This window comes from Heteronotia binoei, chromosome 17, assembly GCF_032191835.1.
Source record: "Heteronotia binoei isolate CCM8104 ecotype False Entrance Well chromosome 17, APGP_CSIRO_Hbin_v1, whole genome shotgun sequence".
Classification (NCBI taxonomy): Eukaryota; Metazoa; Chordata; class Lepidosauria; order Squamata; family Gekkonidae; genus Heteronotia; species Heteronotia binoei.
Window position 1 is genome coordinate 20,553,048 of NC_083239.1, and position 22,174 is coordinate 20,575,221.

The 22,174-nt window shown below is 44.2% G+C and overlaps 1 protein-coding gene across 1 annotated transcript in view; it reads right to left on the bottom strand.

Moving 5' to 3' along the window:
- DCDC2B (doublecortin domain containing 2B) overlaps nucleotides 1–16,904 on the bottom strand; it is a 20,276-nt gene extending 3,372 nt beyond the window's left edge. Inside the window, exons 1-7 of the mRNA XM_060257628.1 lie at nucleotides 16,506–16,904; nucleotides 12,458–12,515; nucleotides 3,597–3,673; nucleotides 2,630–2,761; nucleotides 1,466–1,612; nucleotides 719–758; nucleotides 230–298 (exon numbers count right to left, since the gene is read on the bottom strand). Coding sequence (XP_060113611.1) covers nucleotides 230–298; nucleotides 719–758; nucleotides 1,466–1,612; nucleotides 2,630–2,761; nucleotides 3,597–3,673; nucleotides 12,458–12,515; nucleotides 16,506–16,783 — 801 coding nt within the window. The 5' untranslated portion in view covers nucleotides 16,784–16,904. The remainder of the gene's footprint in view (nucleotides 1–229; nucleotides 299–718; nucleotides 759–1,465; nucleotides 1,613–2,629; nucleotides 2,762–3,596; nucleotides 3,674–12,457; nucleotides 12,516–16,505) is intronic.
- Nucleotides 16,905–22,174: the final 5,270 nt, after the last annotated feature.

Consider the following 22,174-nt stretch of genomic DNA (forward strand, 5'->3'; position numbering starts at 1 on the left):
ATTTTTTTAAGATTACTTAATCTTGAAAGGTTTCTTTTGTTAATGGCCAAACCAAATTGCAAGGATAATGAAGTATTGCTTAAAGACTTCTGATTTAAAAAGCAACTTCGTATGTTGAACTCTGTTCTTGATCTGCATTAAAAACCATTACATAAGCCTTCAAAGAAACCTTTTAACACAGTCCCTATTTTTCTTCCTTAAATCTCAAGATGGTTCCCTCATCTGTTACCTGCTGGGGCGCTTCAAGGAGTGCTGAGTCACTGACGCCGCCTTGAGAACCCAAGTGGAGTTTGCCAAGCTAACAGGAGGAGAAAGATTTCCATAAATACTAGGTGACATGTTTCTAGGCCATTTCAGCAAAAAGCAAGATCTGTTCAGCACCACCCAAACCAGACAATACTGCCAATAACACTCAGAGTTCCCACAAAAGATAAAGGAACAGCACTACTCTGTCCTCCAGAGCATCCTCCCAGTTCCTGCATCCATTCAGGAGCTAGTATCCTGCTATGGTGGGAGCAGGTGGGGAAGTGACTTGCAGGAATTATCCTATCTTGGATAAAGAACTAACAAGGAAGTAAACCCACAGCCAGCAATTGATAGAAACCTTCTGGATTCACCACTTCTTTAGCCACTTTTACAAGTACAATCCTCCTGAATTAGGTACTATTTCCAGGAATGTGATTCCCCACCCACCCACCTCCCCGCCAAATCCACCTACTTCTCGATTGCAGTTTCTTCTTCTGTTATTGGTGTGGTTTCTGAAAGCACATACATAGAAAAAAATACATTTTTAGGGAAAGGGAGCCTGGAGAGAAAAGATAATATTGCATTCCCTGATGTAGAAAAATCTGGGTTCAATCATAGGGGTCCAAAAGAGGCAAGTAACAGCAAATTCCTTCTTAGAAGCTTAGGTCTTTATTTGGTTAATCAGCACACTGCCACCTGAACAAAGCAAAACTTACATCTTATATAGGCAAAATTACATCACTACAGAAAAGTAAATTATTGATTGATAACTCAATACTGCACCAAATTAGAACCAATCAGACAATGCCATCCACCTCTTCCAAGACCTCTAAGACTTTGGTAAAACTTTTGAGAATCCTGCTAACTTGTTTGTCTCACAATCAACATTTTCTTGGGTAAATATTTGCTAGCAAAGCAATACTGCTGATGAGCTTATATTAACTTCTTAAGTAGGGGATGGGTTAAAAACATTCTTAAAAAAACTAAGCAACTACTAATTTGGAATTTATCAATACTAACAGTGCATGGCATGCATGGCCAGTATATTTCTACTACAGCTTGCTTCAGCGTTCTAATATGGCTGAGCCTTGACTTTTTCTCCATCCCCACCTAAGCCAAGTTTTATTTATTCCAAGGGACTATCTTAAATAAGAGACAGCAGGATTGATACAAATGCAAGTGGCAAATGCAACCAGATTATGATACAACCTCCACCCACCGAAAAGACCGATGCACAATCTTTTCAGGCACCAGCAGTTCCACATAGGGCAGGTTCTTGAACTTCTCTGTTCCCACGGCCACATAGTAGTTCCCACTCATCAGTTCATCACCACAGGAAATAATATCGCCATTCAGTTGGCAGAGCCTGGCAAAGACAAACAAGGCAGGTGGCTTTGTAGTAAAGATGACTGATGGAAAATGAGATCCAATATCAAAAATATGTTCCTCCTCTGGGACCTCACTATAGATTTGAAATAAGGCTAATAAGCTCTTCTTGCAAGAGGCCTCGCTTTATGATCTATCTCCCCCTCCCCACAACTGGGGGAGAAGGAACTGAATTATATACTAGTTGTGAAGATAATATATCACATGCCATTGTGACTTCAGAACCTGAGTCAAACATCAAACTACTGTGAATGTATTTTTGCCTCTTGGTTGAGAATGGTGTCTTGAACATTCCAAATACTGTTGTTGGTGCTCATGGCACAAACACCCAGAATGCCAAACACTCCCAACTAACAAAGCCTCACCTTCCTTGACTATGACTTCATCTGGATGTTTGTAACCACTGCAAATAAATTTCAATTAATAAACCACATGCCTTCAGTTTATTCTTTTGAAAAATTAATAAAGATCACAACCTGCAGGGATAAAGGAAAAGATAATATCCCCCCCATTAAGAAATAGGGGGGGAATATTAAAATTACAGACATAAACTGGTTTAATAGTAATTCCTTCTCCCCGCAGAAGCTTGGGAACTAGTTGTGCAAATTGGATCTCAAGCAGAATTCTCAGCACTTTGCTCATTCCCCAAGATTCTTTGAAGGAAATGCCATGGCATTTAAACAAGTTTATGTTTGTAATGTAGATCTGTTCATCAGAAATACCTGAGATTGACTAATCACCAGTCAACAGCAGACTCAGAGAAGTGATTGGGTGATCCACAAACCTCTTGGAAAGGACCCCTGCCCCAGTACTGGAGCTCACTTTGCCAGTGGGGCTCCGGCATGCCAAGAACCTTCATGCAGAGGCCCCTTAAAGCCCAATCCCAGAAACTCTGTGGGCATGAAGCAGTACACAGCTCATGGATAGCACAAGTATATGTTTTCAAAGCTAAGCAGAAAAGAGAAGGGAGTTTGGTGCATTCACTCCGACAACTCACTTTCGGACAGCTCCACTGCGCAGGTTTGCCCTCTCCGACAGCAGGCCTAGGACTGTGTTCCACTGCTGTAGGGCACTCTTGGAAACCATCAGGCGAAATGGAGGGCTGAGCAAGTCCCCATTACGGAAAACACTTCAAAGAAGAAACAAAAAGCAATGTGCTGGGCTGACCATATGGACAGATCTATGGCAGAGTCCCTCGCCAAGGAATCCCTTTTATGCTTGTTCAGAGGCCTTCCAAGGGAAACCCAGAAGGCACCATGCTGCAACCTCAGCACCTCAATTGTTCTTTCCCCTGGAGAACCCTGTGCACAGAGATTCCTTTGTAAAGGAACCAAGCCTTGCATGTCTGCTGTGGAGCCCAATGTGCCACAGAGACAGCTAGAAGGCTTGTTTCATTGGCCACACTCAGTGCACCCTTGGAGATGTGTACCGCAAAGGAAGATGGCATGCAGCAAGCCTTTCAGAGAAGGTTGCCCACCGTTGTCACTATCCTCATTCCAAGAAGCAGTCATCAGAATGTAGTCAGTAAGCAACCACAATTTGAGCAAGGTCTATCCTCTAGTCCAGGGGTGGCCAACAGTAGCTCTCCAGATGTTTTTGCCTCCTCTCTTTTATCAGCATGGCCAATGGCTGGGAGTTGTAGGCAAAAAACATCTGGAGAGCTACCGTTGGCCACCCCTGCTCTAGTCTAAAAGGTGAGGTGTCATACATGCTTTGTCTTGATGCTTCCCAAATGTTTTCCTTATCGCTACCACCTCCCATGCATGGAACTGGGACCTGCAGATCCATTCTACTAACATCAGTGTTTCTTTCCTGATCAAACAACCTTCTGCTGATGCACCCCACTGCCTCATGTCGGAGGAAAGCACCCATGTTAGTGGAACAAATCCACAGGATCCAACCTATGTTGACTACTTCACTGTCCCCCAAAAGGTATTTTATACAGAAATTAAAGAGTCACTCACTGTATAATGCAGGGCATGTTCACCTGTCTCCTGCATCGCTCCAAAACATTTGCCCTCCGAGAAACGACTGGATAGCGCTAGAAGCCAAATAACATCCATTCACATAGTAAGTACTATTTATTATCAAGACACTGCCGTCAGTGGACATGCCACTTTGCAGAGAAGCATAAAATGAAGAAATTAGGTCCATGTCTGAAGGAGCTCACAGTGAAAACGTTGATGGTAGGACATCAAACATAGAGGAGAGTCAAGTAACAAAGAGGAACTGAGCTAGTTGGAGAATCACTGTCCACCCCACCCCACCCCTAACCCACCCAGAAACGATGGATAGATTTGTGTGTCCCAAAGCAAAAACAGGATCCTGTCCTCCCTAAAACTTGGAAATAAAGTTTCCTTGAGGATGAATTGGCCTACTGGATCACTGGGAAACTTCCTGGTGGTCCACTGCTCTGGAGGACCACTGGTCAGGAGGAAGCTGAACCAAGTGGCCCCAGGATGGCAGTGGCTCAGAGGTTGCTTGGCTTGGGTCCAGACTGCAGACATTATGTCAGCAGGGAAAGGCTCAGCTTGCTCAAGGTTTTTTTTTTTTTTTAAAATCATTCCACACAGAAAAGCATGTAGTGCTAATGTAAAATAGTACAGTATTCATGTAAAATGTTCAGTGCACATTCAGCAAAGAAGCTATTAGAAAACCAACCCATTTGTATGAACTACACAGGCACTAACTACACAATATTATTCAAGTGGTTTTTGTTTTTAAAAGTCAAAAGCAGTGTTTAATTACAAAAAAAATCTGGGTTCTTAGTCTTAAGTAGAGAAGACATTTTGTTGCAGCAGCAGGGACAGAAGCAGAAGAGGAGATTGAATTTATACCCTTCCCTTCAGAGCAGTTTACTATCTCCGTTCCCTTCCCCTACCCACAACGGACACCCTGTGAAGTAGATGGGGCTGAGAGAGCTATGAGAGAACTGCTCTTGAGAGAACTGTGACTGACTCAAGGTCACACCAGCAGCTGCATGTAGAGGAGTGGGGAATCAAACCTGGTTCTCTCAGATTAGAGTTCATGCTCTTAACCACTACAGCTAAGTGGCTCTGAACAATTGTCAGGAGGGGGAAATACTAATTCTAACAGCTACACAGCAATCCCAAATTATTCAGAAGTAAGCCCTGTCATTGGAGCAGTGAGCAGCACAAATAGTTCTGATTTGAGCATTCTTCTGGGCTTTTAAAGCACTCTTCAGCACCTTTTAAAGCAGCTGGTTCCACATTGTGGCATTTTAGAATCCTGAAAACATGGAAGTTCTAATCCACAGGTTGCAATAACATTGAAGGAAAGCTCAAGGGGTTTTTATAATTTAAATTTTTATTAGAACTCATTAGCGGTGCTTCCACTTTCTTAATCCTCCACTGGAAAGTCTGCACTTTCAAGGATTCGCATTCCCTCTTCTGGTGTGACAGCTCTTCTGTGTATTTGTTGCTCCTTTCCAGCACCTTTTAAAGCAGCTGGTTCCACATTTGCATGGATTGAACTTGAAATAAAGTGCTGCTTCACTGAACTGCCCAAACTTCTGGGTTGATCAACTTCCAACCACAGCCTTTAGTCACAATTTCTCCTTCACAGGGCCACTGTTTTTCAACCTCCCTTTCCTGTTTATCTCCACTATTTCATGGCATCTTTCCCATTTTTGTATATATCATCTGCCTGAAGCTTCTGGGTCAATGTCACCAAAGTCTCAGGGAGAGCCTTGTTCCCATCATCCAAGAGAAGAGGACTCTTGTGATTTTTGTCCGACGTATCCAGAGTCACAGGATGCAAGCACAGGATGCAGCTGGGGCTCCAAGCTCAAGTTTTTGAAGGTCAATTCCTCCAGCTCTTTCTGCAGAGATTATATCTGATCCTCATCCTCATATTCTTTGTGAAGGGGCCAAAGCCTGGATTTGCAGAGCTGTTTTCTAGCCACATGGGTAAACATGGGATCACTTTCACTGGTTCTTCCTACAACTTCCTTGTAAGGATTTTTGGGGGTGATGGGCATCTGGCAAGCAGGACACTGACTATTGTTCTTCAGCCACACCTCAACGCAAATGGAGCAGAAGATGTTGGCAGAGTAATTAACACAGCAACCTGATTAAAGAGTAGATAAAGGTTTATTTAGGAAATAGCATATTTGATAGGAAAGAGGAGAGACAGAGATAGGTTTCTAACTACGCGTCTAGCGGAGGGAGAGGGAGAAAGAGAGACTAAATTATGGATGTCAGAGAAGAAAGAGGAAATAGCCCTAAGAGCAGCAATCTGGAGACAGACAAGGAATGACACTTAACAGGGGAGAGAAGGTGCACTCCTCAGTATTCTTTCTAAATGTCTTCTTGCTGCCCCCTTCAGGTCTTCTTCTCTTTTGCTTTGTACACCAGACATTGTCTTTTCCAATAGATGGCCAGGTGGTAGACCTTTCCCAGTCAAATATGGCAAGTGATGAGCAGTGTGAGAAACAATCTGATGTTCTTAACGTTCTGAGCAATTGTGACATTTTAGAATCCTGAAAACATGGAAGTTCTAATCCACAGGTTGCAACAACATTGAAGGAAAGCTCAAGGGTTGTTTTTTTTTATAATTTAAATTTTTATTAGAAATTTTATAAAAATAATATTTACAACAAGACAGATAGACAGATAATAATAAAATAAAATAAAATAAAATGTAACATCATATAAGTATATATACACAGTCTTGGAATAATTAAAGGGATACAATGGAAAACAAAAGAAAAATACACCTTCAAGCCTCAAAGAAGCAATTGCAATACAATTAATAGATCATTATATTCATGTACTTGAGTGGGATTTTGCCAAAGTTGGACTCTTTGTTAACATACTCCAGAAAAACAAACCACTTTTCAATAAACCAGTCACCTACTTTTGAGTTGTCTTGTATAGCAATACTGGTAGCTAGCTTATCATTAATAAGTATATCCCAAACTTTGTTAAACCAGCACATTAGAGTGGGAGCTTTAGGTAGTTTCCAATAGCGTGCTATGACAATTTTACCGGCTAATAGCAATTAGTTCTTTCTGGAGCGAGGAGAAGTTTGAGTCAGGCCAGAAATTTGACAAGATAGATTCTGGAGTAAATGGTATTTCAAACCCAACTATTTCTGTAATTTTCTTCAGGATCTTCACCCAGAGGTCTTCAATTTTGGGACACTCTCACCAACAATGGATGAAAGTTCCTGAAACATTAATCAGTCGCTCTCCTGGGCAGGGGGTGATTCAAGACGGGGGTTAGCTTTTTGTAGTTCTTCTTCAGCCGGAGAAAGTTTTAATGAAAGGGACGATAGTAACACCTTGCCCGACTCCACATCAGTCGCTCTGTGCAGGAAACCATTTCTATAAACTAAAATGTCCGACACAGGGCCCCAATGAAAACGTACATTAGCCGCATGCAGTTTGTTAACAAAGGGCTTCAGGATGTTTTTCCAGGACATTGGGGGAGAGATCCAAGAGCGCCCAAATCTTTTCCCCCTTGTAAGACACTGTTCACCCTTGCTTCCTTCAGGACAAGGTCCCTAGTTCTGGGAAATACGAAATGGACGAGAATGTCCCTGGGTCTGCCTTTCTGAGACGCCATCACTCCCAGCCGTTGTGCTTTAGATATTGACAGAACGCTCCCCTCCTCCATGTTTAAAGATTTTGCAAGCCAGTGTGCTATAAACTTTGCCGGATCCTGGGACCCTTCCTCGCCCTCCTCAAAGCCCTTAAATTTCAGGTTAGAGGCTCGAGCCTTTTCCAGAACTGTGATTCTGGTACCTAGTAGGGCTTCAGATTTCTTAATTTGCTTTACATCCTCCTTAAGTGATAATGCAGCTTTGGCAGTTTGTTCCACCATTTTAGCAGTCACATTAAGCTCTTCCGAGAGCACTTGTACTCTCTCCTTAATTGGCTTAAAAAAGGCGTCAATCGATTCATTAAAATAGCGGTGGATATCTAGTCTTAGCAGATCTAAGTCTTTTCTGCAGAGAGGAGTGTTATCCTCCTCTTCAGCAGGGAGTTGGGGGAGAGTTGTTGCCAGCAGCCAAATTAGAAACCCATCAGGTAAGCGGGCCACTAACCTGGGCTGAGCTGTTCTTTTTGAAGAAGGCTACAACAGAAGTGTTTTCTTTTGGTGCGGTTTTTTTCTTGCGTTTAAGAGGTTTTCCCACGAACAAAGAAATCAATTTCAGAGCCTGATAATTTCAAAACAGTCCTAGTTTAGGGGGAAAGATCAGGAGCCTGATCAGAATGCGTCCGCCATTACCAAGCAACGCTGTGCCCCCCCTTCAAGGGTTGTTTTACCATCCCAATATGCCTTTGGAATTTCTACACAAACTGGACATAACCAATCAGTTTTGTGTAGGTCTATATCAGTCACGTCACACAAAGGAGGGAGACAGCAGAAAACCATTTTATTTATTCAGCAAATATGTTGTAACACTCCATATTTGTTTTTGTGGTAACTCCTCCACCACAAATGTCCATCATGGGCTGGGGACTCCCACAGGAGTCTCATTCTTGAGCATGGCTGTGCTTATTCAGGAATGAAGAGGGAAAGACACCCTATATATTCCGTTGCTTCCATGCTAGGACCCTTCTGCACTGCTTAGTTATTCCCTTTCTGCAATCACAACCAGAGTTTCACAAGTCACTTGATATAGAGCAGGGGTGGCCAAACTGGCTCGGGAGCCACATGTAGCTCTTTCACAAATATGTTGTGGCTCTCAAAGCCCCCACTGCCCCATTGGCTGGCTTGGAGAAGGCATTTCTCTCTTTAAATCATTTCTTCAAGCCAAGCCAGCCAGCAACTTGAAGAATGCATTTAAAGTTGCTTTCTTTCCACCTCTCCCCATCTATTTTCCTTCCTTCCTTCCTTCCTTCCTTCCTTCCTTCCTTCCTTCCTTCCTTCCTTCCTTCCTTCCTTCCAACATCTGATGTTTATTCTGTGGGGCTCTTACGTAAAGCAAGTTTGGCCACCCTTGATATAGAGTGCTACTTCCCATAACTTATTACCAGGGGGGAGGGTTGTAGAAAAAGCCCAGCAGGAACTCATTTACATATTAGACCACACCCCTTGATGTCACCATTGTTTCACACTGGGCTTTTTTGTAGAAAAAGCCCTGCAGAATTCACTTGTATATTAGGCCACACCCCTTGATGCCAAACCGGCCGGAATTGTGTTCCTGTGCATTCCTGATCAAAAAAAGCCCTGTCTGTTACAGTTTTGCAGGGCCTGTAAAATGGAGCTGTACCGCCAGGCCTTCAGTCAAGGCAGTGGGCGCCAATTATTTGGCCTCCCTTGCTGAAGCTTTCCAACTGTATGCTGCCCACATTAATAAGATCTCTGCTACTTCTTGGTTCATAGCCTAGTTGCTTCCAGACATTTGGGACTATTGAACTGCATGAATTTATTGTAGCTCCTGCTTTTAAAAATTGTTTTAATTATTTATGTTATAATTGTTTAATGGTTTGTAAAACTTATTCTTGTGACCCACCCTGAGCCCGCTTGTGGGGAGGATGGAATATAAATAAAAATAAATAAATAAAAGCAAGCAATGCTTATCACTTTGTTCATGAGCCTGCTGTATGTTTACTCTGAAGTCCTATTCAGCTATGGTTCTTGCTGTCCTTGAGATTTTCCTTTTGGTGGCTTGTTTAGATTAGTTACTTCCTGTGGTATTCTGGAATCAGTTCTTATTCAAGGTTTCATAACCACTGCTTTTCATTTTGTACGTAGTCAAATCAATTGTTCCTTATTTTATTTTTGTATTATAGTCACGGCTTTTTTGGTATAAAAAGCGCAACAGGAACTCATTTGCATACTAGGCCACAGCCCGATATTATCATTTTCTTCACATAGGGCTTTTTTGTAGAAAAAGCCTAGCAGAAACTCATTTGCATATTAGGCCACACCCCCTGACACCAAACCAGCTGGAACTGCATTCCTGTGCGTTCTTGCTCAAAAAAAGCCCTGATTATAGTAAGTCTATAATACTGCTTTAACAAGGATAGCATTTTTGAAAAATAAAATAACTTTGGTGCAAAATTAAAGGTAATACCTCCTACCTTTCCCCAAAAAACAATCCAGAATTACTTCTTAATAAATGTTAACAAAGAGGCAACAGAAAGTAATTACTTCAACTTTAAGCTGAAAGAGGAGGGGAATTTAAAAGGACAGTAGCTGTGAGCAACCTTAATAGTGCTTTGACTGTCCATGCTGGACAACCAGGAGATGCAACTCCATGGTTGGTTGGTTTTTCTAATTATCACAAATCAGGTCTAAAAAAAGACAGGGGTCTAATAGGGAAAAACTGGAATGCAACATGTTCTTGGGCTAGTTGTTGTAGAAGCAATTCATGTGCAGATGCTCCTTCCTGCTTGAAAGTTCCATGCAGCTATTGTCTTGTGAACTGGAGGAACAGGGCTGGCTGTGATTTTTCAGTGTGAGAAGGAAAACAGAAGTGTCAAAAAGCACACACACACAAACATGCAGAAAATGAAGCACTAGTGTGCTGTTGTAGTGTGTGCTACATGCAGAAATGAGAAGCACATGCTTAATATGCACATACCTCTTCTACAACCCCAAAACTCATCAGCCATATCTGTACACTTCTTCATTTTCCCTGAAAATCCCTGCTGTGATAAAGACTGGCTAAATTCAACCTCCAAGGCTTGAATGTGTCAATGTACAGCCTCTGCCCACATTCAGGATTCTCCTCCCCGACATATTTCATTGCCATGACAGAGGGTGTTGCTGTCACAAACCCTGAAAGGCCTTCTTCAAACTGTGTGTAAGTGGTGTTGCTAGGGTTGCTAAGTCTCTTGTATGCAAACAGCAAGTCTCAAAGGTGGATGGAATGATTCCAAAAGGCTCCTCCCAGCTCTCATGCTTCAAGTCCTCAGGCTGGAAGGGACAAAGAGGACAAATCCTCCAGCAGTCAACCTCCATAATTCAGAGCTTTTGTTGTTGGGTCCTTTTCTCCAACTCCCAACATACTAGAACAAGAGGGCCTCCTGTGAAGCTGATGGACAGTAGATTCAGGATAGACAAAAGGAAACGCTTCTTTACTCCATGTGGAATTCACTGCCAGAGAATGTACTGATGGCCACAGGCACAGACAACTTTAAAGGGGGGTTAGATAGATTCATGCAGGACAGGTCTACCTGTGGCTACTAGCTATAGTGACTAAAGGGAACCTCCATATTCAGAGGTAGTAAACCAGTGCCAGAAGCCAATGTCAGGCAAAGGCCTTGGCATGTATGTCCTATTGTTGCCTTCTCCAGAGGAACTGGATGGCCACTGTGAGAGCCAAGATGTTGGACTAGATGGACCACTGGTCTGATCTAGCAAGGCTCTTCTTGTGTTCTTATTCACACCTGCGCTGACACACCCTAAGCAGAGTCACAGGTCGAAACTGACAATTCATCTGGTTTATTTCAGAGAGGGGACAGGGAATGAAAAGAAGAAAAGATGGCAGAAGAACCCTACATTGCAGGAGAAGTCCAAGGACTGAAACAGCCTTGTGGTATAGTATTTAGAGTGTTGGAGCAAGGATCTGGGCAACTTAATTTGAATCCCCACTCTGCCATGGAAGCTTGCTGGGTGACCATGGGCCAGTCACAAACTTTCACTCTCTAACTTACTTTACTGGGCTGCTGTTATGAGGATAAAATAGAGAAGAGAACAATGTAAATGACTCTGGAACCTCATAGAGGAGAAAGTCGGGGTATAAATGAAGCAAACAAATTATGACCAAAGCTAGGCCTTCACAGAGAGCAGAAGTGAACATGTCCTATCGCACGAAGGTTCTATAAAGTCTAAGCACTTCAGATGACTGACATAAGCAAGTCAAGCCAGCCGTTCCAGGGAAAAGCACAGACACAAAAATCAACCAACTTCTTTAGTCAACATATTCCAGGGGAAACTTCCTGCCTGTAGTCATAGCAGACCGCATGCACAGGCAAAGTCTTCTGCTACAGCTACAATCCTATGCAAACTTATTTGGGAGTAGTTCCACTGATTAAAGTGGGCCTTACTTCTGAATAAACTAGCATGGAAGTGACTGCACCATTACTGGTGAACTTGGCAAACCTGGCCAGCCACATAGGATACATTTTGAATCTGGTGACTGCACATTCAGATACCGCCCAGCACAATTCCCAGTTGGTGTCTGGAAAAGCTGCCATTAAGTACCGTTCATCAGTCTGACATTGGCATTGCCAGGCCATGCCCTGCAAGCCTCAGGTTTGGGATGCTGAAGACCTGGCAGTGTTTGGTGTGCTTTTAAGATCTGCTCCAATGCCTTTGTTTCATAAAGAACTGATTGGGCAGGTTGAGGGGGGAGGGACAGTGGCAGCTGTCTGGGATCGTGGGCCTGGGGCAGCACTCCTCTTAATTATTATGCAGCCCATAATAGTGGAAGCACTTTATACCTATTTCAGGGGTCCCCAACCTTTTTGAGCTGCACAGCTTTTGGAATTCTGAGTGGCTGCTGCAAGAGATGGAACCCCAAAATGGTTGCTGCAATTTATCTTCAGTCACATAGTGAAGACCCTTGTGCTGTGGTGCCAACTGCTTCATAATCTCCAGCGTTAATTCCCAATCAAATCTCCAGCGTTAATTCAAAAGCCCCACCAGCTTCGCTCTTTGTGTAAGCACACTTGAGTGTAAAAAAAGGTGTTGGAGGATGCCGTGACACCCACTGGCACCATGTTGGGGACCCGTCCTATTTGAAAATTTCATTCTACTTGCTTCAGTCTTCCCCACCCCCATTCAATGCAGACCCAGCTGCAGCTTCCTTCCCAATGCTGCCCCTCCTTCTCCCAGGGACTCACCTGCGCGCTGACTTTCTTCTGATTCTCACCTAGCTGCTTCATTCCAGGCTTTATGTAGCTGCAAAGGGGGGGGGGGGGGGGAGAAAATTAGCACAGGGGACAAATGGAGGTCTGGTGGTCAGTGCTGGATTTGGATTCAAATCTCAGACTTGCTTGGGAGCATTTGAACATGTCCTCTAAGCCTCACTCTTCCCATCTGTACAACTGACAGTGCATATGTGCTTTACCTTACAATTTGTTGTGCCACGGGATGGATTAGCCTCCACAAAACCAAGAATTATTTAATAATAATAATTTAAAAAGCAGGGTTCAATGTAGTTTTCTTGGTAAATATTTTCTTGCTAAATAAAGATCAAAAATTCAAAAAGGAATGTTTGGGAAGCTGACACTCCCCATCAGGACCATTCTCCTCTCTGAAAGGTTCAGTGGTGTATGGCTCATAGATGTAACAGTTGCAGATTAGGATATTGGAAAGATTATATTCCTCTGCACACCTATATTACTATGCTGCTTGTAAAATGTGCTAAATGCTTTACTATATTAATTTTATTCTCACAATAACCCTGCCAGGTAGTATACTGTTACTTCCATTTTTCAGTCAGGAAATCAGAGGCTGGAGAATGGTGACTTGCAGAAGGCTATGCCAGCCATCCATGGCTGAGGCAAGACTCAGTTCTTCCAGATCCATCTCTACCCTGGCACCATCTAAGAATCACTACTATTTACAAAGAACTTATATTTCACAATAACATTTGCAGTGCTCAGAGCCCCTTTTGGAAAGGTTAGAGGGATGGTTAAATTTAAGGCATCTTGCACCAGCAAATGCAGGCAGCCACATGGAATGTGATTTCAGTTTAAAAAAAAGAAAGAAAGTTGTTTTCCCTGGCATCCAACTACAATTGTTCAGAACATTTCTTGCCAAACAGGTCGCTGGGGTATTGCCGTTTCTCTTCCTGCAAACACCGATGAGCACGCTGCTGCATGTGACCTGTTTGACCTGTGTATTTGTTGCAAAATGTGCAGATGTGGGGGTGCATAACTGAGGATAGGCAACAGACAGATCAGGAGCATGATTCAGTCCTGGCTGTTTCCCAGTTGGTCTCCTGCAGGGATTTATGCAGCTGCTGCTTCTCAAGCCACTATTCCAGCAAAGGGACCTCCATCAAAACCTCCCCATTTGTGCAGCCAAGCTATAGCCTTGAAGGAAACTCTTCTCCCCTCTCCAAGCCAGAAGCACTAGAAATTTTGCTCACTCAAGGTGGAAAGCCGTGAGCATCTCTGGGGTAACAAAAGGAACCTCCTTACCAAACCCTGGCTGATTTTCACACTAGGGGAAGAACAAGGTTCAAAGGCCCCTTGTGTGTGCTTCCATCCACCTCCCCTCATGACAGAAGGAACTTCCTTCTCTGGCATATGGACATATGAAGCTGCCTTATATTGAATCAGACCCTCAGTCAATCAAAGTCAGCATTGTCTACTCAGACTGGCAGCATCTCTCCAGGGTCTCAAGCTGAGGTTTTTCACACCTATTTGCCTGGACCCTTTTTTGGAGAAGCCAGGGACTGAACCTGGGACCTTCTGCTTACCAAGCAGATGCTCTACCACTGAGCCACCGTCCATCCTGCATAACAATCAAGGAGGGGAGCACCAGTGGGTTAAGTCAACCCTTTTTTTATTCAGAGCATGATTTCTATTCAAAATTAATAGCCAACAATATCCTCTTTTTTCCTGCACGTGACCTATTTACGTGTAATGCTAACCCTACAACAGGTTGTATACTGCTGATCCTAGAATTTCAGGTGATGTAATAATTGGCATTTACATAGTACCTTTGAATTATCTTGAAAGTTACATCTGCTTGATTTCTCTCTCTACTGCACATGGTGGGGGTTGAACATAGGACTTCCTGAATGACAGTGTAGACCAGTATACTGCACCCACTCCCAAGTATAAGGCCAGACTCATGTTTCAGCAGTCCCTTGGGCTAAACGCTGGCCACCAGCTGTTCTTTGGTTTCATTGTGCCTTAAGCAGAACTCAGTACCTACCAGGAGCTCAAAAGTATTCCTGGTGGTCTTCTGGATCAGATAGGCCAGGAATTAAAACAACCTCCCCTTCTACTACCTTCCTTCACATGTCTCTCTGCCTTAAACTCCAGTGGTGAACACAGACAAGTAGACTGTGCAGAAAATAATGGCTGTGATGTGCTCATGGCTCTGACATCACGGAGCTGCTGGTGTCATAATCCTCACTTACTAACATAGCTGGGGACAGGCATCAACATACTGTGAAGTGGGGCAGCAGCTGCCAGGGCTCAGGGCTTCCAGCAGGGCCTATGGCTACCATCTCCACTTGTCCCTGGTGCCCTCCAACCAACCAGGCTGCTGGCCATATGTGCTGCCCAGCAGAATTGATATAAGAGCATGCATACACTACGTAGCGCTTTGAGTGTCCATGGTGGAAGGGCTTGCAAGTGAGCTGCTGGGGAAGGATGTGTAGGCAGACAGTTGGGAAGGGGAACACAGGTGGGTGGGCGGGCAGGAAAAGGGGCACGATCAGGGAGTGTGGCAGCAGCTTGGGGAGGGGGCACAAGAACTTTCTGCCTGGGGCCCCCAGGAACTCTCTGTCCAGGGCCCCACAAAATCTGGAACTGGCCCTGGCCACAGAGCCCCACCCAATTCCACAAACATGTCAGGGAGGGCAGCAAGAGACACTCCTGGATTTCACAAGAATGTTGACCCACCTACCAGTGCAGAATCCACAGGGGATGGGGCTTAGTAGAACACAATCCTATCTCCACCACACATGGAGTTCTGCTTCTCTTGTCTTCCAACACATCAATTTATTTATTTCAGAAGTGTTTCCAGTAACTAGGCACTAGACACTACACAGACAGGTGCATGTTCTGTCACCAAGATGATCCATAAGAGGCACCAAGTTAAGAATTCGGGTAAAAATCAGCTGGTGGGACTAGGTTTATACATGGTCCTCCCTCCACAGGTTCTCTGCTGTAAAAGCAGCCCCTTCGAGAGGTAATGGGTAAAGGAGGAGGAGCTGCTTGATCATATGGAAATGAGCTCTAATTTCTCAGCATCATAACCTAGTTTCCATAATCCAGTCACTCCCAAGATTCAAGAAATCAAATAGGCTGTTCCCTTCTCCCCATATCAAGACAAGAAAATGCTAATTTTACAGGTGCATCAAAATATTAACAAATGTACACTAAATTTCCTGCACCATTTCCCTGCTCTAGAAAATAGATTTTAAAACATCTACAAAATCAGCCATGAGGAGATGAAAGATGCCCAGTTCCAGGCTGCCAAGGAAGCAAACTATCCAGTCCAGTATTTGAACACAAGGCAGAGACTCATCAGTGTGTCTCATGCAGGGATAAACCTATGAAAAGTAACTGGCAGCCCTGGACTAGATCCAGCATCCCCGGCTGCAACCTAAGAAACTAAAAGTACCTAAGCAGCATTTTGAACCGTGCAGGACAGACATTAAAGTTGCTGGCCAGGATCTTTTGCTGGCCAAACCACATGAGGCTCCTGCAGAGCAAATCCAAATGTATTATTTAATATCTGTATTTGCCCCATATTGCAGTGAAGATAGCTAAGCCAGCCAGAACTTGAGCAACATCCAGCTCCTGTGTGTCTCTTCAAAGGAAGTGCTCCAGGGATATAAGTCTACTCCCCCCCGCTATCTCAAGTGGGGTCTCAAAGGAAAAACAAAAAGTACAAATAGGATATCTGGAAAAGGACCAACATCCACAATCCTAGCACAAACCTTCATAACTGACAAATTTGCCACCTGCGTTACTGGCTTTTCTGCACAGGCAGGCAGGCTTGTCTGCCTACCTGTGTGAACTGCAGTAGGGCCTGGGAATGAAGTGCCCTTTCCTGGGATGCACACACAAGCAGCTGCCCTGTGGATTGTCTCTGTGTTGCAAATGCACTCCTGGGAGATTTCTTGTGAGGGAGAACATGTAGGTAAATCTTACAGTCCAATCCACCCTTATTACCCTCCTTGGCCCTCAAAGGTCTACTCACCCAAGCCTCTTGAAGCTCTCAAAGCCTGCCGCAACATACTGGCGCCCATTATGTAGTTCTGCCAGCTCAGTGACTCGATGGCCCTCCCTGGGGGTATAGATGCTCCTGACAGCTACAGGAGCCTGGATCATGCTGGTCACTTCGTTCAAAAAAGCCTCAAAGGTCAGGAAGCGGCGTTGACTGACCACAAACTTCCTGCCATGAAAGAAGGGGTCTCCATTCCGATAGATCACCACATTCTTGGCAAGAGGAGCCACAGCTACGGTCTCAGAGCGCATTTCCAACTCAGTGTGCAGGCATCAGGCTGTGCATCCAGAGAAGGTGCTTGGCAAAGGGCAAAAAGAAACTACAGTGAGCTTCCCCAGTTGAGCTGCAAGTCCTGCTACCTGATCTCTTCTCCCTTTGCCAAGGTCTGTTCTGAGTGCAACTCTACTGTTTCCATAGCATCAAACTCTCCAGGTGGGGGGGGGGAGTAGTTTCATGGGTTGGCCAGGAAGGTGAGAGTCTTTTCAGCAGGGAGGGCTACCTTTCGCCAGCTCATAAGTCATTTTATGACTAAACCAGCAAGAGACTCAGTCTGGCACCAGAATCTATTTTTCAGTGGTGCAACTCAGTTGTGCAACATGTGACACAACAGTGCATGTGCAAAGTTCTTTTTCTCTAAGTCACATCACAGGTCTAGTATCTAAAGTACAGTTGCTGTCAGCCTTGAGCTCCAGCAACTCTCTATTGAAAAATGTACTGTTACCATCCCATACTACTCAGAAATGTAGTATCTAGTTACCATTGCATTACAAAAGGGATGCACAATCTATTTCACTTGCCTTCTCCAACAGTCCCGCAAAATACTTATTGTTCCCATTTTACCAATAGCAATGAAATAACTTATCATCATCATAAATCACAAGAGCAAGCAATTGTAACAAATTTTCTGTTCAGCAGATGGTACATGTTGTGCTTTCATTAAAAACCACACCTCATATTAATCTCTGCAAATGGGTTGAAGTGACCAAATGGAAAATAACTGGCTGTTGGTACTGAAGGGTTGGCAATTTGACCTTATGACCTTTAGGTAACAATTAAGGTACAGAGACAAACCATTTGTTCATCAGGACAGGACAGGACTTGGCGCCAATGCATCCTTCAATTGATGCTGTGATATTTTACACTACACCAGAGATGGGCTAGATTGTAGATAATCCCTCCCCCCCCTCCCATTTTAAAGTGGCCCCCTCCCAAGCTATCTGCTAGTAACAGGCTCATGTCAACGTAACTTCTGGTCTGATTTTTGATTGAGCTACTGGGCCCAGCCCACTGAAACTTTAGGCCTTAAAACTGTCTTTCTGCTTTTTGTTTGTGGCTAGACATAGCTATGATGGGCTACCCACAGAATGAACCAGGCCCTTGCCTGGCCAAATGCTCTCTGTACAGAGAGGTATGGAATGTTGTCTGACTTCAATCTAGAAGAGTAACATCAGGTAACTATGAATTAATGATGTAATATGTAGCTAGTATGTTAACTGTAGTTTTTTTTTGGGGGGGTTAGTTTTCACTGCTAATGTTTTTTTGAAATATTCTTGCACATTTTAATAAATATCATTTGATTATGTTTGGTGTTCTGTGCTTCAACTGCCTCAATCCTATTTCCACAGGTTCAACCTTCCAAAGCATTCAATGGGTGACCTCAAAGTAGTTGTTTTACTGCAAAGGAACTTCAAGAACAGAATGGAGAGAGAAACTGCTGAATTACAAATTATTATGAAACTTGAAACAAACACCTCCCCAGGACTGAACAGGGATTACAGATGCTAAACCCACTCTCAGAACCTCAAGAACAGAATGGAGAGGGGAATTGCTGAATTACAAACTATTATGAAACTTGGAACAAACACCTCCCCAGGACTGAACAGAGATGTGGTTTTGTTTTTTTTAATCTCATTACATATGCTAAACCCACTTTCACCAAGTAGGGCAATATATCCACAATATTCCAATGTATTTCTCTTTTAGGCTAGTGTATCAGAATAATGCTTTTGTATTGACATACTCAAACTAGGGATATTGGCTGTTTATCTCATAACATATATTAAACCCATTTTCTACTATATTTTAATGTACTTTTCCTAATGGCAAACTAGAATGATGTATATATTTATGTTACATGTTAAAAGGTAAATTAGTTGGACAGGAAAAACTTCTGGGAAAGAAATGCCTTCTTTTTGACCCCGGTTTATTAGCAATAGAATAATTAGCAGGCATTCTCACATTCTGACATTACTGTTTTATGGTTTCCCATGCTAACGCAACCCAGATCAAAGGTTTTCTGAATTTGTTAATTTTACTATTCTGCTATTGGTTTTTAACTTTGTACCACTTGGCATTCCAAACCCTACCAGCTATGCTTACTGTACTCTGCTTACTGTACCTCATTCCTCGTCTGAAGAAGTGTGCATGCACACGAAAGCTTATGTTCTGAATAAAATTAAGTTGGTCTTAAAGGTGCAATTGACTTCTATTTGTTCTACTACTTCAGACCAACATGGCTGACTATTTGGATCTATTAGACTTTAAGAGTTCACCTCCTAGGTTAATTGTTGTGGAAACTCATTTTGCAAGTGATCTACCTTGCGGGTCTAACTTTCTTCAGTAATCCCAGTAAAGTTAGAAGCTTGCCTCTTAGCTACTGACTGTGTGGGTAGTCCAAGGGGCTGGTGGCAGACACCCAAACTGGTGAGTGTGTGGATATCTTCCCCGTCCCCCAGGGTTTTTGTAATTCTGTACTCTGCCACAAGAATCCCTTAACACGTCAAAAAATAATCACACATATAGAAACCATAACTTCTGTAAGCTGTTTCAGGACATCTTCCCAGAAAGTAAAGAAAAAGGTAGTGCCCTTTTCAAGCACCAGTCGTTTCCAACTCTGGAGTGACGTCGCATCACGTTTTCATGGCAGACTTTTTTACGGAGTGGTTTGCCATTGCCTTCCCCCGTCATCTACACTTTCCCCCCCCCAGCAAGCTGGGTACTCATATTACTGACCTTGGAATGGTGAAAAGCTGAGCCAACCTTGAGCCGGCTACCTGAACCCAGCTTCTGCTGGAATCGAACTCAGGTCGTGAGCAGAGAGCTTCGACTGCAGTACTGAAGCTTTACCACTCTGCACCATTTCAGCCTCCCCCTCACTTGCTATCTTGGGAATTTTCCCAACAGAGTCAGATGACCTTTTCTATAAGGACTTAACATGTGAGCAAGGATGATAATCTGTTAGCTCTGAAAAGGATCTTCAAACCTAAACTTTTGGGAATGGTGAAGCTCCAGAACCAAATTGTGATGGACAAAGTTATGCATTCAAATGAAAACAGTCAAAGAGGTGAGCTTAGCCAGGAATGCCATTAGCTTAAGTCAATCACTCTGCATGAATCCAAGCAGCACAAATCACAACAATAAACAAGATTAATAGTATACTCAATATACATTTTACATTTGTAAAACAAAGTAATAAAATGATTAAAAAGCAACCACACATAGCATATTCTAAAGGAGGTAGTGCCTTTGTCTGCAGAGAAAGTGCGCTCTTGAGGCAGGCCTATATGGTGAAAAGCTGAATCAACCTTGAGCCGGCTACCTGAATTCATTTGATTCAGGGCCACACCCCACCAACCCACCCCAAAGGCCAGCTCATGCAGGTGTGCCAGCTGCACTTATTTGCCTCGCTACAGGGCAGAGCAGCGAGCCAGGGCAGCGTGCAAGCTGAATGGGTGGGTGGGCCCTTTCTGCAGTGCACCTATGCAAGGGAGATGTCTCAATCACATGATCCAGCCACCATGGATCAAATGATGCCAGGCACCTGCACCAGGAGACAAGTCATGGGTCACATGAAACTAGGAAGTAGTTTGATATTATAGCAGGAAGACCCCGCAATTTGTCTGTTAAAAGCAGGCGCAATGACAGATGAGTGTGCTGCCAACAGCAAGTAAGCACACCGGGGACGTAGACCCAAGGACCAATCAAGCACCGGAACCTCTGAGAAGGGCTCCAAATGGCTTGGTCGGTGATACTAAAGGCCTGGTCATTGAGACTAAATAAGGGGGATGGGTTCATAGGTGTAAGGAGTTCAGTAAGTGCCCAGGTAGTTTCTGATTGTGGTCTCCGTGTCAAAAGGATTCCACCCGCAATCTAAAGCATTAATCCACCAGTTGAGGGTGGAGGGGGTGGAGGGTACCTCCGTCTCAACGCATGGGCACCGGTTGCAGTGAACTGAGTGAAGAGCTACCAATGAGGGTTTGTCCTGGACAATCTGGGGTGCCCAGTGTTCGGTATCGTTTAAGGCTTCTGGGACTGCCGTGCGTTGTTTTACCTCCCAGGCGCAAATGGGTTCACCCGCTTTTTGTCTAAAAAAATAGCACCGTGCCCAAGTACCACACCATCGTCCAGTGGGGGTCCTAGTTCGACATTTTAACAGCCACCCCGTTGTGGTATGCTGAACCCCTTTCCACAATTGAACGCACAGGTAGGGGCAAAGAGGCTGTTGCCAGCTAAGAGTTAATATCCCCGGGGTGTTAACCCAAGGGCTAACCAAAGAATGGAATCTATCGGTGGGGTCCCACGGACTGTGATCCTCATGGGCAAAAATACAATGTGTGTCTCCTCCCACGTTTTCCAGACAGACAGGACAACTAGGACACAAAGTTAGGGAGGGTGAACACATATAGGAGCCTAAGGAACTGCTTCCCGGTTTTTGCCGCCTGCTGCAGTCTCCTGAGCAGGAAATGGGCTACTGACCGGTCCACTTTTGCTTCGGAACCAGGTTCCGTCTCATCCACACACCACTCAAACCACACACACACTTGACAAACTTCCTCCCACAATTTTCCTATGCAGTCACTGTTAGAAGGCTGCAGGCGGAGGGGCGGAGGGTTCAAACTGCCACTTCCTTCTCCTCCTGCAGGTTCTGTAAGGGCTGCTGCGAGGTGATCACGCTCGCCTTCCCTCCGAGATGGGCTTAAGCCAAGCAATCTCGTATGGAGGGGTCCTACTACCCAGTGGCCAAGGATTCTATACTTACTCCGGAGTCTCCTGTGTTGTGGCTGGTTCCTGTTGCCTTTTCCAGGTCCGGTTAGTCCTCAGCCAAGCTCCAGCTGAGGACGGGGCAGACAGATGATGGTCAGCCGAAGAGGGCCAGGAGCTCCTTACCGCAAATCTGGTCCTCCCCGCCAGCAGCCGGGGTTGACCGGGCTAAGCAGCGGGGCTCAAGACCCCTACCACATCCGAGTCATTGCACCAAGATTTATGTAGCAGGAAGACCCCGCAATTTGTCTATTAAAAGCAGGCACAATGACAGATGAGGTCTCTGAGGCAAACTCAGGAAAACAGCTTCCTCTTTATTAAAGACACACGTGTGGGCTCGATTCTCTTGGCATCTGCCCAAAGGTGAGATCTGAGCAAAGGGTACAGCAAAACACAAGCTTTTATACTGTTTCAGCATTTCCTGCACTGACACTAACCGCAACCGCAACGCATTTCCCCTGTTCCGCACGAAGCCCTTATACTGGTGCTCTTATGATTTCTTTATAGTTCCCTATTTTGCAGCTGTATAAGAAAGCATGGGGCTTGAGCTGACACTAGTTGGCTACCAGTGATACATCTTTTGGGCTTCCGTAGTTTCCTGT